This window comes from Orbicella faveolata, unplaced genomic scaffold, assembly GCF_042242905.1.
Source record: "Orbicella faveolata isolate gen_17 unplaced genomic scaffold, um_ofav_v1 contig_37, whole genome shotgun sequence".
Taxonomy (NCBI): Eukaryota; Metazoa; Cnidaria; class Anthozoa; order Scleractinia; family Merulinidae; genus Orbicella; species Orbicella faveolata.
The window spans coordinates 3,191,488-3,209,743 of record NW_028301566.1 but is presented as its reverse complement, the minus strand read 5'-3'; the positions used below and the strand labels follow the sequence as shown (position 1 = coordinate 3,209,743).

General features: G+C 37.6%; 2 protein-coding genes across 4 annotated transcripts; both read right to left on the bottom strand.

The window, feature by feature from the left end:
* Nucleotides 1-222: 222 nt before the first annotated feature.
* Nucleotides 223-6,193, bottom strand: LOC110043838 (uncharacterized). The gene is made up of 7 exons (XM_089275755.1): nucleotides 6,067-6,193; nucleotide 5,949; nucleotides 4,129-4,279; nucleotides 3,452-3,544; nucleotides 2,782-2,913; nucleotides 1,634-1,689; nucleotides 223-455 (listed from the first exon to the last, which is right to left on the bottom strand). The coding sequence occupies exons 1-7, from the start codon at nucleotides 6,120-6,122 to the stop codon at nucleotides 372-374; spliced, it is 573 nt and encodes a 190-aa protein (XP_089131881.1). The 5' UTR covers nucleotides 6,123-6,193; the 3' UTR covers nucleotides 223-371.
* A 4,537-nt stretch (nucleotides 6,194-10,730) lies between these two features.
* LOC149101628 (uncharacterized) lies at nucleotides 10,731-18,141 on the bottom strand. 3 transcript variants are annotated; one of them, XM_089275715.1, is made up of 6 exons: nucleotides 17,950-18,141; nucleotides 17,142-17,289; nucleotides 16,602-16,694; nucleotides 15,668-15,793; nucleotides 11,610-11,699; nucleotides 10,731-11,451 (listed from the first exon to the last, which is right to left on the bottom strand). In XM_089275715.1, exons 2-5 carry the CDS (start codon nucleotides 17,263-17,265, stop codon nucleotides 11,641-11,643), a joined length of 402 nt encoding a protein of 133 aa, XP_089131841.1. In that variant the 5' UTR covers nucleotides 17,266-17,289; nucleotides 17,950-18,141; the 3' UTR covers nucleotides 10,731-11,451; nucleotides 11,610-11,640. The 3 variants fall into 3 exon arrangements, with proteins under 3 accessions (XP_089131841.1, XP_089131840.1, XP_089131839.1); XM_089275714.1 differs by having other exon boundaries at nucleotides 11,610-11,665; nucleotides 17,950-18,135; XM_089275713.1 differs by having other exon boundaries at nucleotides 10,731-11,665; nucleotides 17,950-18,130.
* Nucleotides 18,142-18,256: the final 115 nt, after the last annotated feature.

Genomic DNA, 18,256 nt, shown 5'->3' with positions numbered 1-18,256 from the left:
CCCAATTCAAGTGACAATCCCAGTCAGAATGATTTCGCTTAAGGTTGATACGTTATACTCCTTAGCAATGTATTATTACTGACGTACTTAAAAGATCATTAATTTAAGGAAGTTTAGGTCATCCACCGACAATTTCTATGTGTTGATGAATCGGCCTCATCAATTACCATCCCATAAAAAACTATAATTGATTAAAAGTCAGGAAATCATTTCACTACTGTGTATAACCAATTCACTGCTGTGTTTTATTAGGATTGAAAAGACATGCAGAAAAGAGAATTGTAATGTTTAACAGCAATAAACTTTGAAATTGTCAAACTTTCGCCTTTAACGTTTCGCCATTCAAATAGCAGAATCTTCTTGATCGTTTGCTAGTACGTCGTAGCCACTATTTCAGCGCAGACAAACATGATGTGATCCTCGTTGTAAATTTGAATTACTACCCTGGCGGTCATCTAAATATTTGAAAAAGAAAAAGGAGGAAAAAAAAAAGAAGCGTGAGAAACTGCATTGTCAGTCATAATTCAAACATACATGACAATGAACACACTTTATGTGAGGGTATTTGCCAAACTACTGGGCATGTTTGGTGATAGTGGATAGCTGATATCTAACCTATATATAAAGATGATTAGAATAATGCGTGTTTGCTTTTGCTCATTGCAGATACTTGTCACCTGTTAAAGCCTATTCCAACAATATGAAATATGCACCTTATTTAAGATGGAGCCATGGAGAAAAATCAAATTGCTTAGTTCAAATGAATATCTTTGCTTTGAGACTGAGAATTTTAGAATGTTATCTAGTGGACTTCATTTTCATCTGGCCTTCCTTGTTATAGAAATACTAAATATGCAGAAATTAGTGTCAAAGGGCCATTTTTGCAGGGGGTCCACCTGTAACCTAAAGGGAATAAAATGTTTTGACCAACTGTTTCCGCGATAATCATTTACTCACGAAACCCAACATTTTTGCCAAGGTTGAGCAAAATCAGTGATTTAAGCTGTATCGCCTCCTGCCTGATTTTCTCATGGACACACTCTTATTCTTCTACAAGCTATTCCAGTGGCGAACTTGATAAACAAGTAATATAATTTACATTGCACATGTATTTCTTGAGTCTTTGCGTTTTGGCACTTGAACGAGGAAAATGTAATTCTAAACTTGCTTAGAATCCTCCAGCGTTTCCAAGACTTAAGGTCTCTCCAATATAGAAAATTAAGTGTTTTTTTGTTTTCGTTTTTGGAAATTAACCAATGGAAATAATTCTATCGGCGTTGCCTGGAGCAAGATCCACTGAAGATCTAATGTCACTGATCCGTGTCAGCTTAACAGAAAGACTAGCTTGTTGCGTTATCTGCAAATTACCGAGGAGTGACTTCGCTGGCCGATAGGAATGGTTAAGAGCTTATTTAGATTGTGGCTGGTATCTTTCCTAACCGTAATACTGAGTAATGGTCAACAAACACGTTATATCAAGCGACAATTCGTCATATAATGGTCCTTTTTGGGAATGTGTTCCCTGGATATCCCTGTATTTTTGTCCCTCTATAAGTTTGACACCTCCATTGGGAGGAAAGCTGGAGTTAGTATGCTTTAAAGAGAGTTGACGGTATAATCATACATTAATTACCTTGAAACCTGGTGGCAATGAAGTCATTACATCAGAAAGCGTCCAGACATGAGTCTCTACGAAAAAATTACGACAACAGCAACATTTAAACGTTGTGAAGAGAATAACATTTATAATAGTAAATAAGATTAGAATGAGGAATTAGAACGATGTGCAATTGAATGTTGTAATCACTGGAGCAGAATAATCATTATATCTATTGATAAAGTATATGAAATGTAATGAACCAATAAAAACTCAACGCAAAGGTGGCTCGAAGAGCAATGAAACATTTCTGAGGGAGCATTGCATAATTTTGGCTTTTCATGTCTTGAAATTCGCTGAGTGGGTGGGTGGCGCAAGTAAAATCGTAATATGTAAAATAAATCTGAAGAATACACAATCCTAGTGATGTCAATAGGCCCCCTCAAAAATCTGATATTTTTAGGATTAAGACCCGTGTAATGAAAAGCGCATTAGCCAAGAGTTCATCACCGTCAAAATAGAACTCCGTGACCGTTGTAAATTCAGTAAGTTTTCAAGGATATTTTTGTTCGTTAGATTTATATAAAAATAATAATTTATAACAAAAGGTCATCGTAGAGTCAGGTAAAAGGTTAGGTCTGCATATGAGTTAGTTCCCAATCACTTCATTGCTTCAGCACGAACTATTTCAGTATTTTTCTTTAAAAAAATGTTGTTGGATTGCATATCCTCCAAGAAAATCGGATAGATGATTAATTACGCGTTAATTTCGCGTTAAAATAATCTATCTATGGAATTTACTTTCCTTTCGTCGTCGTGACGATGCCTTTTTATTCCTGAATTTTATCGAAAAACGCACTCAAGCAGACGGTTGCCCAAATTAAACCAAATAAATCGCGATTTAGGCAATCAAGTCAAAAGCCGGCTCATAGGCACTCGTTTCTGCAGAATCAAATATGACCAGGGCGGTGATATTTCCATGGTGCATAAGACAAAATGAATAAGGATGTACATTAATCGGAAAAAGAGAAACAGACTACAAAGCAATAATTTCGTTAGATAAACATTCTTGCATAAATGAAAGACTTTCACCTAGTCTCTACGGTAAAATAACTAACTAAATGACTCAAGTGCTTTTATCAACCCAGGCTATTGGCTATTCTTACTTCCCAAAGGCCACTTACCACCAGCAGGCAAACTGCACATTTCTGGAAATCGTGGACAGACATAATACCTATATCTCTGCACAAAGGGGTAGTCTGATTCTGGTTCCCAAGTCAGCTCAGCCTCCAGCGTCGCAGCAAAAACGTCTACTGCTGTTAGAGCCAAAGATATGAGTGAGAAAGTCGCGAGGGCTACGTCACAACCTTTCGCAAACACCGACGACAACGTAGCGGCAACAAGAACATTCTTTTGCCAAACAAAAGATTAAATGAGCAAAGTATGCCGGTTTTGTACGGGCATTGTGAATCGTTTAACATTTCTTAGCCGTCTTCTGCAAAACAGCAGCATTAAATATCCATCTTGTTTTTGGAAAACGCTAAACGATTAAGGGTTATATTAATCATAATTACGAAATTCTCAATAAAATTCAATATTTTTAGAGAAAATGATGTCGACTTAGGCTTAGCCATCGCTGATGCATAAGGTCCCTGTATTACTTTATTTTGGACATTTTCACCAGTAACTACGATAAAATAACACAGAATTCACCTTCTGCTGCATGTGATATGCTCGTAAAACTATCCGTATTGCCTCTGTTTTTTTTTTTCGAAAGCGGTTGCCATGGAAGCATCACGTTGTCCATTTTTAATTTTCAATCAGTAGTTACAGTTAAATTCGTTGTTAGCTTACCAGGGGTGAATGTCAGGCTGATGTTGCAACGTTTTCCAGATGGTATGAAAGGCCATGGGTAAATTTGAATCTTTGCTGTCTCGTCATGTGGATCTGCGAAAAAGTTCGGATATAATAAACCTGAAAATGGAATCGCAGGTCATAACTGTGTTTAGGGGAAACGGATCCTCTAAAAAACTGTCAGGAAAAAACCGAGCATCGACTGGCAAGAGCTGAAAAGTCGAATTCTTTTATTATTTTTTTCTCATAATAGATTTCGGGCAGATAAATAAGAGACCAGGTGTCAGTTGTTTCCGTCAAAAGTCCACTGAGTATTCCTATTTCTCAAAAACAAGAAAACCTGATTTAGTGCCGGATCGACTGGCAAACTGGCCAAATATTTAACTCATGATTCTTATCTCTGAACTCTCTTGGAGTCCCCACCTCAGATTGGACAGCTTATTTCTCTACGCCGTGCTAGCGAAACTATATATATGTTATGGGAATAGTTATTTTCCTATATTGTAGTACCCTTGCGGACTAGAAACTGACAAAGTTATTTGACATGCAATTTTCCAGGTGCAAAGGGTGCTGGGAAGATTTTTTCGCTGTGATTATAACATTGTTTTTAGTCACCATCATCATCGCTATCATTATTATCATCATCATCATTATTATCATTAATTAATTAATCTTACCGCAGAATTTTGCTTGCTTAATTTCCAAACCTGTGAGAGTTCTTGCGTCATTACCAATGACGCTGAGAGCCAGACAAATGGCGAAAACAAGAAGCTGCTGATTGATTAACATCACGGTTTTAAAAATCTGCAGACTGGGAGCCAAACCCTTCTGATTAAAAAAAATAGGGATGTTTTATGACGTTGGTCATGTTAGCGAGACTTTCTAAAGTATACATTACTTAAGTCTAACGTAGCCCCATAAGAATGTTTCTTTCTTTTTCAGTTTATGTTCAGTTTGTAAGAGAAACGAGCGAATTATTCCATAACCTGATAGGTATCCAATTTTAAGTCATTAATGGATGGAAGGTAGCCTTCTGCAATGCGATTCTTTTTAACATTATAGGGATAAATTTGATTTGCCCATGTAATGGAGAAATCGAAAAACGCCAGAAAGCCTCGTTAGCTAGCATTGCCGTGACTGAAATGAGCCTGGAATTCGATCCTCACTCAGTAATTCGCTCGTTAGTCAGATTATTTCCACGTTCTCGTCTCCTCTTCCCTAACCTGCAACTGTGTCTGCTCTGATAGAGGGTTACGGATTCAAATTGCAGTTGCTTTCAGAAGAATAACACTCAGTTTCCTCATCGAATGATTTGTTTTGCTGGCCCTGATATTTCCTCGTGAATATTTTTAGATGCTGGACGAGGTTTTTTTTTACACTCTCCACTGAAGTCAGGAGATCGCTCAGCGCATGGGCTCGCATAGTTTGTTTTGAGGGGAATCATCTAACAAACGCATGGTTTGTAGTTTCTAAAACCTTAGCAATTCGCCATTTTGGTGGTGCGTAAGAGTAATTTCTATCCACTGATTCAATTATCATCCTCTTTTTTGCAACGATTGAATGAATGAAGTCCTAAGGACAGAATCATCGATATCAGAATAGCTCTCGACCCACTAGGGGATGTTTATGGTGTGTCATGAACATACAGCCTACCCAAAATCTTTTTTAGCTACATTTGTCAAATGTATTACATAAACATGTCATGATCAGTTCCAAATATCACGAGTTGGTTCAAAAAGCCTTTGATTAAAGTCTGTGAAAGTTGAAAAACAAATAGCTAATCAATGAATCAATTAGAAAAAAATAATAGGTCTATGAATCTTATGGACACAAAAATCCTCTCGGCTTTTTAGTCCGTCTCTCGGATCTACTTTCATTTCAGTTTCGATGCAACTGAAAGCGACCCCATCAGATGTCAGCTATTTAGTAGAGATAAGAAGTTCATCAGGATAACTAACGACTGCTTTGATACTAAGCGACTTGCTCCATTTCTGTTGGTGAGATATGACGAAAGTATCTTACAAGTAATGCGATAAGTAGCGGGAAACGTGCTCACCAAAAAAAGGTTTCTTAAGAATGGCTGGCTGACAAAATTTCGCATAGGGTAGCATTTTTTAAATTATTTTAAATTCGATTCTGCAGTACAGCAGGGGAATTTTTGTTACAATATTTGCCTAATAGAAATCACACGAAGGTTTTAAATAACGACTTTGCTATTTAGCATAAGAAACAGGGGAATTTAGGGAATGGCTCTGGTATTTGTAGTGCAGATTAATTATCTATTTGCAGGAGCGTTTAATAGGCCACGTTCGATATATCAATATAACTTGGCTCCGGGGCTTTCGGGTCAAAATTGCAAATTTCTTAATTTTTTTTTGTCTGCCAATTTCCAAAAGAGACTCGGATAAAAAGAAAACAACACCAAATATAGAAGGTTGTCCTGAAAGCCTCGGAGCCATGTTAGAACATTTTAACATCGAACGTGGCCTACTCGCACTCTTCTCTCTTCTCTATGCGAATTCTACAATCTCCAGGCTTGAAACGTTTCTTTGGACTTATAACTCACCACAGAAATGGTCGAATCATTCCTCACGGAAAATGCACGTAAGCCCTACTTAACTGAATTGAACAGGGAATTGAACAGGATTCGAGCCAACGACCTCTGCAACATCAATGCAGTGCTCTACCATGTAATCGGGCTATCAAGCCTACTGGGCGAGTATAATTATACTCGCATGATGGGATGATACGTCAAGTACGTAAGTGAATATTTTGTTTCCGCAGCTGTTTAACTAGCTAATTACCAAAATTACTTTATTCAGGCTAACTGTTTAAGTTGCGTACGAAACTCTGAACATCTTTATATCTTTTATCTTGAAGGATGCTGCAAACAAATAAGTGAGATGGGATCTCGACATTTTTCCGAGAAGATGAATTATCGCAAGTAAGTTGCACGTGATGACTGTGACGCACGCGGGGCAATATTACCTAGCCCTCCGCTTTCGAACGTCTCTCTCTTACGCTTTAGTCCAACAAAACAATGTCAACATATCCAACTACACACAACGGATATTTATCGGGTGATAGAAACGCGAGTAAACGTTTAAGAGAACTCCAGAGTGGCGTAGAATCACTCATCTGGGGCTCGTTCTCCCAACCATTCAGTCATGTCTCTATTAAACAATTAAGGTGTATTTGCGTGTACCAATTAGTTTATGAGCTCGAGATTTCTATTTCAACGACAGAGTGTTTCAATCGAGGAACTATCGGCTGATAGTTGCCCCGGGGAAATTTGAAGCTTCGAGGGAAAAATTCCAATGCCGAGACATAAACACTCTATTGCCTGTATTGTTCACCAAACATATATTTTATTTCAACCCGCTTGTTTATGGAAAAAAAATTCACGTACGAGTACTATCCACCAGGTGTTTTCCTCCGACGGGCACTACGTTTACCGCAAACGTCTAACCGCAGTTTAAAGTGGAACGTTTTCCTTTCGCCGTTGCACTTGTCCGTTTCGTGAACGATCGATGCCATTTTTGCGACACTAAGAAATGTTTTTACCTATCAAGGAATTTTTCTCTACTAAATTAAAGAAAAAACAAAATTTGTAAGTAGCCGCCCAGTATCGAACGCGGAACCTCTGTTTCATAACATCCCTCTTAAAACAATACACTAACAGGTTGATTCGTCATTTCCCCGCAAAATTTAATTATAAAACGTGACTTTTTTAAATATTAATGGTAGAGTTGCCCCAACCATCAAATAAAAGCTAACCACAAGCAAACCAGTGTTAATATGAACAGTTAATGATGTGAAGTTTATATGAAAAAATTCATATATGAACAGTTCATGAACAGTTAAGCAATTGGTGAGTGCGTTTTTACTCCATCAACAAATTATAACCAGTTTTTACCTTGTCCAGGCCTAAACTAAAGCAGATATGGCATCGTCCATTCCGAAAGGCTCGGTTACCAATGGTGGCATCGACCGTTAAGAATCACATAAATCGCATTGACCGTTTAAGAAACGGAAATCAGCTTCGCCGTTCTACGTTAGTCGATTTAGATTGGAGTAAATTGGAGCGAATAGAAATCCTTCTGTCATAGCATCTCGAAATTATAAAATTGTGCCATGGGTAGCTTTGAATGAATGAATGAATAAATGAATACCCTTATTTAAGTGTCAAACTAAAATAGCAGTAAATAACCACTAAATGGGGACACTATAAATAAATTAAAATTAATAAAGCTATTTACAATTTACAAAACGAGAATGAAATTAATGAGATAATTTACATGTGCATGATTGTTGAGTGTGGCTTAGAACTATTTACAACTATTACAACTATTTAAAATACTAGTGTCTATCATGTACGACATAAAATACAATCAGAACAATGAGCATCAGCCATTTAGGAATTTAAATCAAACTTTCTAATACGCTGCCTAAATACAGATAATGCAGGAAGGTCTCTTATATTTTTGGTTAATAACTTTGGGCCAATGTATCTGATGGAATGCTTGCCATATGTAGTCGTGTTAAATCTTGGCATGGCGAATTCCTTGTTTCTCAGTGAATACTTGGTGTCTGTCATATGGAAGAGGTCTGCAATATATTTCGGACAAATGTCGTTTTTTGTCTTGTACATGAGAACAGCCATATCCTGTAACCGTCTGTTACGCAGGGTGCACAGATTAGCCATACTCAGTAATTTATTATAACTTGATGATCTGTCGCAATAAATAGCTCTGAGTGCCCTTTCTTGTAAACGCTCTAATTTTCTACTGTCGCTAACACGACAGAAGTGCCAAACAAGGTGCGAATAAATTAAATAGGGAAGAATAGCAGCTTTAAATAGTTGTAGCTTAGTACCAGTGGTATTAAGTTTCTGAGTCGCATCAGGACTCCTACACGCTGACTGCTTTTCTTATAGATTTTACTTGTATGCTCATCAGATCGAAGGTGCCTATCTATAGATAACCCAATTAATTCTAAGCAGTCAGTAGATGTTACGGCTTTATCGTCCATGACTATATTGATATTATTGTCTAGTTTGCTACCAAGCATGAGGATTCTATACTTATCAAGGTTGCCTTTAAGGAAATTAGAAGTATACCATTGCGAAGCTTCTATAGCACTTTGTGTAAGATTATCATTAACAACCTCTATGTCACTGCTCATAGGATAAAACTGATGATCATCTGGATACATGTTAAGGTTTACGCCGATATCATGAGTAAGATCATTCTGATAAATGTTCCACAGCAGTGGCCCAAATGCTGATCCCTGAGGGCATCCCCTGGACACCTTTTCCCACCCAGTTTAACTCTACAGTGAAATAAGAGTCAAGTAGCTTGACACTATTGTCGCTTACACCGTAAGCTTTAAATTTTGCTAACATGAGAGTTTGGTACAAGGAATCAAAAGCCTTACACATATCGGTGGAGAGGACTCCGACGATTTTGCGCTCATCCAAAGCTTTCTTCCAATTCTCAATTAACGACAGCAGGGCGGTTTCGCAACCATTTCTTTTCCTGTATGCAGTTAGTTTATCACTAAACCTACCCTCAAAGGTATGGCTTCATTGTTTACTGAGTAACTGTTCAAAGACCTTATTCAGTTTACTGTAGCTTGCATAGTTATTGGTCGATAGTTCTCCTTTAGTCGAGGGTCATCCTTCTTAAAAACTGGGACCCAGTAACCTCTCTTCCACATTGCAGGCCATTCACAACTGGAGATACAAGCATTATATAGCGTAGTCAGCGGTATCGACAACTCACTTGCGCCAATTTTTAGGGCCATTGACGGGATACCATCCCAGCCATCACTTTTACTGCTATTGAGGCCTTGCAGAGCGGTTTCCAACTCAACTTTGTTTACTCTCAGGAACTGGAAGTTATATATCTGTGCCAGTTGGGTTGTTAATAATACTCTGTACACTTGCATGTGTAACAAAAGAGTCATCAGTGGTGCCATCAGTATTTCCTATCCCATGAGCAATATTGGCAAAGTAATTACAAAAATAATTTGCAATCTTGGGTTGATCATGACAAAAGCTTCTATCAATCATTAGGCTCAGTTGATCGTTGTCATTCTTTTTCTTCTTTGCACTTATAAAGGGCATGAATGTTTTATAGAACTGGCTTGGCTTGGATTGAAGGAGAGTCGACTGAGTTTTCCAGTATTCCCTGATTGCTTTTCTTCTAAGTCTAGTTGCCTCGTTTCTCAGCTTACGTTTGTTTTCCCAGTTTTCCCTTGTTTGCTCCTTTTGATATTTTCTTGCGGCTCTTCTTTTGGCTCTTATGGCATTTATTCTAAGGGAATAAAGCGTCAAAGAACACACATTCAACTTAAGCCGCCGCCATATTGGATTTCTACTTTGGGTCAGTACTAGTGTCTTTCTACAAACAAACAAAATAACAAAAGGCTAGGTAGTGCTTCTTTTCCCGAAAACATTATAACCAATTTGTAGAAAAAGGATTACTTTATTCGATTCCAAGGCTATAGAGCTTGAGGTAAATGACCTACGTGAGAACCCACCTCTTCACCTTCAAAACGCTGGTCGAAAACCTCAAACGTGACGTGTGGCTCCAGTTACGTCACCCCTAGCCGTTTGCCGTTTGCGGTAAAAGTGGATTTAAAAGTCTCTAATGTCTCACCGTCAATGTAGACTATCGCGTCACGTGATCAATTTAAGCCGATAAGAATGGGGAAAAATCTGGTTGTGAACTATAAGAGGCGATAGTTGATGAGCCCGAAGAAAATCTAGAGCTAATAACATTATTGTTGTAGTATAATTGTAAGTGCAATTTTCAATTTCCAATTGTTTCATATTTCGATGCTTTAGAATAATCCCTCGGACTGGATTGTCTTATTTGCAGCTGTATTCGCGCGCTCATCATTTTTTTTTTTTGGTCAACATCTTCCAGTTTCAAAGTCAAGAAACCATGAATATCCTTTGCTAATGAAATAGATAATAATAGTTTAGGGGTGGTTTCAATGTGCAATTTGCTGAATACTGAGGCCAGCCAGAATTAATACAATATGATGCTTTCAGGTGACTCACATTAACTATGCCATTAACTTTATTAGGAGTGTGTCCATGAGAAAACCAGGCAGAACCAGGCAGGAGGTGATACAGCTCAAAACACCGATTTCGCTCAAACTCGGCGCAAATGTTGGATTTTGTGAGTGGATGATTCTGGGAAAAAAGTACGTCAAAATATTTTATTCCCTTCAAGTTATGGGGCCCCCATGCAAAAAAGGCGATGTGACACTATTTTATGCATATTTAATTAGCTGTCTTTAATATAGTATTTTTACAGCAAGAAAGGCCCTGTGAAAATGAAATTCAATGGATCACGTTCTATAATTGTCAATCTCAAAGTAAAGATATTCATTTAAACTAGGCAATTTGATTTCTCTCCGTGGCTCCATCTTAAGTAAGCTGCCTACTTTGTAAGATTAAAAGGAACGGCATACAATCAGGTAACTGAGGCCTTTTTTAAAAACAAAAAGAAATAAAGAAATAAAGAAAAATAGTCCAAAGAAAAGAAGCACGCTTTGGTTGAAATTTGCATTTCTATAACTCGATAGAAACGCAGTCACAACTTTTCCGTTTTTCTTTGAGTTGTTTTCTAAAAGAAATAGAAAACACTTTTCGTGTTTCAACCGAGGTATAAAAGCACTCGTGGAAAGTTAGGAACACTCGAAGAAACTGTGGAAACACTCACCTATCGGCTCGCGTTCCCACAGCATTTCTCATTTTCCCAATTTCCACTTTATTCTTTTTATTGCTTTTTTTAAAATTACTTTTCAATTAAAACTACGGAAAACCTAAAAGGATTAACTACTGTTCCAAAATAGCTATCTTAGGCGTATTGCCATTAAAATACATGGTTCTTGCTTGTTTGCTAGTGGATCGTAACCACTGCTTTCCAGCAGAGCAACAGGATATCCTCTTCGTTAAAAAGTTGAAGTGTTCCTCTGAAGGTCATCTAGCAAATTCGAGGAAAAAAATTAAGAGAGAAAAGACGAATGAAATATTATTCTCACAGATTTGCTCAATAATGTGTAGAACTAACTTCGCTATATTTTTTTGCTTTTTCCCAAAATTTACAAATGAGCACTGATTTATGATATATACTTTAATTACCTGGAAACCTGGTGGGAATGCTCTCATTACATCAGAATACATCCACACATACTTTTCTTAAAAAAAAAAAATAAATAAAAACAAATACACCTGCATAGAGAGAACACAACGAAAACAGCAAAAACAGTTAAAACTGAACATATTAGATGACTGATTTAGTTACGATTTGACCAATTATATTGCTCCATTGCCGGTCCAATATTTACTAAGTATTTAGCCGGGCACTCTCCCGAATGATCCCACACGATCATTCTTTTCATTTCCTCCCAACCCTCCTTCCCTTCTGTTTTATTTTGACATCAGACATGAGTATACACCTACTCAACTCCCAATCGGATATAGCGCGCTTGAGGTGGCTCGAAATAGTTTTCATTTACCCAAGCAAGTTTTACAAATTCTCTTTTAAATACAGTTTGGTGCATCATTCCGGTATGAAATTTATTACAGAAATGAAAAAGATATCATAGATTCATTTCATCATATTTTGTTCCCAAAACTTGTTACCATGGAAACCATATGACGCATTTAGTTGTGCACTAAAAATTGGAATCTAATTTCGAAATCAGGTCGGTGAAATCTTTTCAGACTCCTATATTAGATGTTATCTGGATTGATCTTCAAAATATTTAAGTTCAAAAAATTCTGTCGAGCAGATAAAAGAAAAACACTACTTTTCGTCTATTGGTTTCTTAATTTTTTTTCCTTCCTACAATTTTTTTTTTAAAATCGGTACTGATATACGCAGTCAATTGTTTTTACACGTCTAGGAGAATTGCAAAAAATTTCACCGATAAGAAGCGGAAATATAGACGCACGAGTTGGAAAATGAGGGAAAATTCCGAGTTGACTAGATCCGCGTTTACGCATGCGCGAAGTTTTTCACGCGTTCAATCGAGTCCACGCGAGCGGAACAATCAAGGAAATAACACGATGTCACCTTCAGGCTGTTAGTGCGAAATATTTGTTTTTTTGATGATAGAAGATATTTTTTTCCGTTTGACCTCTTTATGGGTTAAAAGAAAAATGACAAAATCAGGCGGGTAAAGTTTGCATAAACGTGCTTCAATATCTAGCTATGTGAAGGTGAATTAATCAACATGACACGAGCGTAGGACAAAGAAAAATTTTGAGTTCCCGACAGGAATGGAACCCATGACCTCCCGAACACCGGTCGGGCGCTCTATCCACTGAGCTACGAGAAGTCATGGAGAGCAAGGTCATTTATTTGAGTTCATATATGACAGGTGTCCTGCATACTGCTAGGATCAACGCTATCGAATTCATCGTGAGTAGTGATAAGTTAATAAAGATTAATAAAGATTCACCATCTTTATTAACTTATCTTTGTCCCACGCTCGTGTCATGTTGATTAATTCACCTTCACATTTCATTATCGAGCTTAAAATTCACCATCTTTATTAACTTATCAATATCTCTTTTCTAATGACTCTAATGTTGTTTGTTACATGTATTCGTGGACATTCAAGTCTAGAAATATTTTTTCATGCCTAATTTGCAGTTGCTTAAATCATCATTACAACTGTGGTGTTGACATCATCATTTTATTTGTATAAACGATCTATTGTAATGGTTTCATTCAATTTCAAACCTCGCATGGCCGGCCATAACAGTGCGGTTGAAAATTAAAAAGTAAACAAAACAAATAAGTCTCAGCTTTTATCACCGAAGCACTTCGCGTTCTTCACTACTGCTGTACCTCTCTTCCCTCGTCCCCATCAAACTAAAGTTTTTTTTCACCATACCGCCTTTGAGCAAATTAACTGCTCGAGCATTTTTTGTTTTGTTTTGTTTTTGTTTTAGCTTTTGAATTTTGCCAAACGAGAAAAGATTAAACGACGAAACGCGACCAAACGTGTCAGGAACTTCAACTATCGATCTTCATGGACTGTGTTTTAGGTGTTTTTCCGTCTACCTGTTTTTTAATTGCACTGGACGTTTCCTCTCCAACATATTCTATATAAAAGCTGCCCAAAACAAATGAATAAACTCCTTCTAGCCACATAAATCCCTGTGGGACTCTGGGAGGAATTGAAAGCGACGGTCGTTGTTGTGAGATTTTTCTCGATCGCAAGCGCTGCGAGAGGGAGTGACGCAAACATAACGCTGAGGTGAGGAAGTAACCAAGGGAGAGAAATTTCTGATAGTTGGAAGATGAAAAGAATTACCCATGAGCTTTAAAGCGGCGCTCAAAAAGGAGGCAAAAATATGCCAAACACATTGTGTACATTTTTTCATGGGATTTCGTGGGTTTTTATAACACACATGCGCGCTATTAGAACTCAGGCTGCGCGCGCCATAAAGTTATTTTGAGCCATCTTAACTTTGTGATATAAAATACAAGTAAACTTGTACAGCGATATGCTAGTACACAATAAAACGTCACAGAAAACCAAATGGAAGCTGTGTTATGTGCATTGCGCGTGATTAGCCAAGGCAACTACATGCAATTCTGCCTGACCTGTTAAACCGGTTTCTAGAGTGTACCTAGTCGTTTCTCGCGTTGTTTGTACATTGAGTGTGTAGAGTTGGAGAAATAAAAGCTAATAAAAGGCTTCTCCGAGAAGAATTTTTCTCGTGCGAAAGCATTTTACAATCGACTGGCGTACGAAAACTAAGACAAAGTAATCACTCTAGACGATCACAAGTATAGGCAATCCAGGAACTAAATAGAATGTAACTCGAAGCCATTTGGTGTAGCTGGTTGGAGGTACCAATAAAACTAGTGAGTTACTGGTGGTTTTCGTTCTACTTGTTTTTTTGGTTTGCTTATTCTTTTTCTTTAGACTAGAATTGTAAATAATTATTTTAATTGATCATTTTCTTTACACAGTTCGTGAGGCCATTTTGATCATATCCTCATGCTAAGTTGCGCCATAGAAATATTAATTATTATGATTATTTATAGCGAGTGTGTGTTTGATCTGGGTCGCCTGCAAAAAATGACTAGGGAAAATCTGAATAAGGAACAAAGGATAGCGATCTTTTATGAAAACGAAAAAAATAACAATGACAATTTTACACAAAGGATTAGATCTTAAGACCGTAAATACCATAAAGGAGACAACAGTATGTACGTTAATATCATCAACCTTGTTTTGGTTAAAATGTTGCCGTATAATGTCGTCTTAATGCTTCAACATTATTCATCTTTTTTACGAAAATAATATTGCTCTAAATTGCCACGGCCCCGATTTGTTTCTAGTGGTTTGACTCCTTGACGACGTTTTACAATAAAATTTTCCATTACATGTTGTCGTGCGTCAGTTAAGTTATAGACTACAGAGGACGTCAAAATGTGGTAATAGCGTAAGTGAAACACTCGACTATCGCCTCGTGTGCCACTTTTTTGTTCTCACCACGTTTTAATGCCATCTGTGATCAGATCGCTAGACACACGGCAACATGGAAGCTGTTTGTTAATTTGATACTGACTTTCAGTATTTATCTTAATACATTTTTCGTAGGGCTGCCTTGTTTACAGCTTGCCTAGGAAGCTCTACAGTTTGATTAGAAAATTAGCAATACTTTTGCCTTGCGTTTTCGAGTTGTCATATACTCCTGGCATCAATGCTTTCATTGCTGCGCGACGTACTTAATCGAAAAGCAACATGGATAGCTGACGCCCTAAGCGATATTTGGTATCGCAAAGAGCAGCATAAACGTTTTATGCTCAAACGAGAGAAAAAAAAAAATTCGGAGGTAAATAACGATAAGGTATGCGTGAGACTGATATCAGCCTCGGCCGCTGGCGTCCTCTTTTTTAACTTCCCTGGGGAATATAATAATAATAATAATAATTAATAATAATAATAATAATTAATAATAATAATAATAATAATAATAATAATAACTTTATTTATCCTGGTAAAGACCGGTCAGTCGATCAAGATATAGATTGACTGGTATTAATCGGTGACCAGTATAAAAAAAAATAAAATAAAATAAAAAAAAATCAATAAAGAATTACAGGGATAGAATTTACAATTACAAATCTAAAAAGTATAAATTATATACGAAAATTTTTATTGAATACTTACCACCAGCAGGTAAACTGCATAACTCTGGAAATTTAGGACAAGCATTATCCCTTCCTCTTCCTACAGTCTTACCGTCTTTTACTGTTATCAATTCGTATTGCATTGTGGCAGCAAAAACGTCAACCGCTATTAGAAAGAAACATAAGTTTAGCCACTGTTACATGTGATGTTTTAGGTCTACCACTATTAGATATTTGGCAATACTGAATTAGCGAAATGACACAATGCCATCCATCCAACGAGTAGCTGTTCCCTCAGTGGTCCGCTGTTGTACCGTTCTCCTGTTGTTGTGTTTTTTGATCATGGGCATCCATACCTGAAGCATGGATGCCCACGATCAAAAAACACAACAACAGGAGAACGGTACAACAGCGGACCACTGAGGGAACAGCTACTCGTCGGAACAATGGAACAATAGGAGGATCGAAATGCACCAATCACAGCGACCTTTGTGATATAAATGATACCGAGCAATCAGTCGACCTTATCGCCTGAAGAAGACTAGCAGTAAGCAGTCGAAACGTCGCGATCTATGCATCTCAAGTGACTACATCGTGAGACAAACGATAATACACGTTATTATAGCTATTTCAAACTTAGCAGATTTAAAGGAAAAATGTTACGCAGCCTTTGCCAAGTAGAAAGCAAAATGCCGAACAGTTGCTTAATAAAATTGTCGTTTATTCATCATCCAAAGTTAACTGGTGTTAAAGGCATTTAAGAATCAAAAACGCAGTGGTTTCGTAGATGCCAACAATGGTAAACTGTGTCCGATCGAGCGAACGAATTTATTATGTCTCTGATCTACCTATGTCTTTTCGTTTTGAAGCCTAACGCAAGCTAGCTTGGAAGAAGTATTCATGATGAACACTTTATTCGTCAGCAAAATGTTTGATCATGAAATGCCTCATTTATATATTCAATATCAGCTTACCAGGCGTAAATGTCACGCTGACATTAGCAATTCTCCCAGATGGTATGAAAGGCCATGGGGAAATTTTGATCTTCGCTGTCTCATCATGCGGACCTGTAAAGATATTCGGAAATAACAAGCCTTAAACTGAATATGTAGCCGATATGACTGTGTACCTTTTACGGCGTTTTTTTTTCTTTTTTTAGATAAAACGCCGTGAATTAGACGGGGAGGCGGCTGTTACACGCAGTCGGTACTGCCGGAGTCATCACTCCTGCAGGGACAGCCTTTACATGCATGGGTTTCCGTGGAAAGCGCAAAAAAGCAGATGAGCTAGACTAGGAAATAGAAGCATGGGGAGGTGTCATGGAACGCTTATGCGCTATTTGGCATAGCATGCCAGACCAGTTAAGTAGGCAGTTATCTAATTAAGTAGCTAACTTGGTGTAAGGAATATTTGGTGCGAAAATACGCAAGATATAACTATACTCCCCAAAAGAAGAGAAGCAGTTGTGAGGTTATTTTGGATGATTCGAGGTGAATTAGTGGAATAAATCTTACCACAGAATTTCACTTGTTTAACTTCCACTCCCGCGGGAAGTCCTGCATTCCTACTGATGAAGCCTAGAACCAGGGAAAGGGCGAGAGAAAACAGCTGCTGATTGATCAAATTCATCGTCATCATGGTAACCACCGCCTGATGGTGTACCTGTGAGTATTATGGATGATGTTGTTACAAATTAATAGCAATAAGGTAGTACATGATTATCTAATAATCAATTTGTTGATACGTAATATTGGCTGTAGTAACAAATTTTGAAAAGCTATCGCGTCGAGCGTTCGCCCCTTATCGGTGGATTGCGGGTTGTTATTTAGGATCTAAGATCGGCTAGGTCATGGTGCATCAAAGGAACCGCTCAATCATTGCCCTGAGTGGATTCATCCATTTGTCTGATACAAATATTGATGAGGGAAAAAACACACCTTCCAATTTCCACTTTGATACGGAAACATTGGAAGAATAGCCACTCCGTGGAGGTGCCTTAGATCATTCCCATTTATTGATTTAAGTCAGTGATTTTACATCATTGGCCCAATGAAGAGCAGGAATAATTCGTGGGAAAACAGAACGTTTGCAAATGAAGCCCAGTTTTATTTTGTTTTATTTTGTGATTTTTGTTTCCTATTAACGTTTTCTGGCTGATCTTTCCCGCTTCACGCCGCATCGTGCAGCAATAAACGATCATTTAATTTATATTATAATGAATGGCAGATAATAGAGTCTTGGCCTCTAGAAGTTGTCCACGGAAATTCGAGTGAAGCACTACATCAAATTAAATCATTCTTTTCATGACCAGTCAAGTCTTACCTCACTGAGTTTCTTGACTGGAACAAAGCGCGACAGAGCCTTTTTGACTGAAACTTTTACCACGTCCCATGAACTTCTCAAATATTGATATTTGCAATAATCATCTTTCGTATAGCTTCAATGTTGTCATAATAATGGCTCGAAACTTAAACAAAATGGTTTTCGTTGGATGAGCTGTTCCGTTGGAGATACGAAACTTTCGAAAAGGGACGGAAGCTCATCTCAGAGTGATTGTTTAATTTCACCAAAATTTTTTTCTGTCAATAGATGTGTTCAAAACGTATTTGCCACAATTCATGTATGTGAC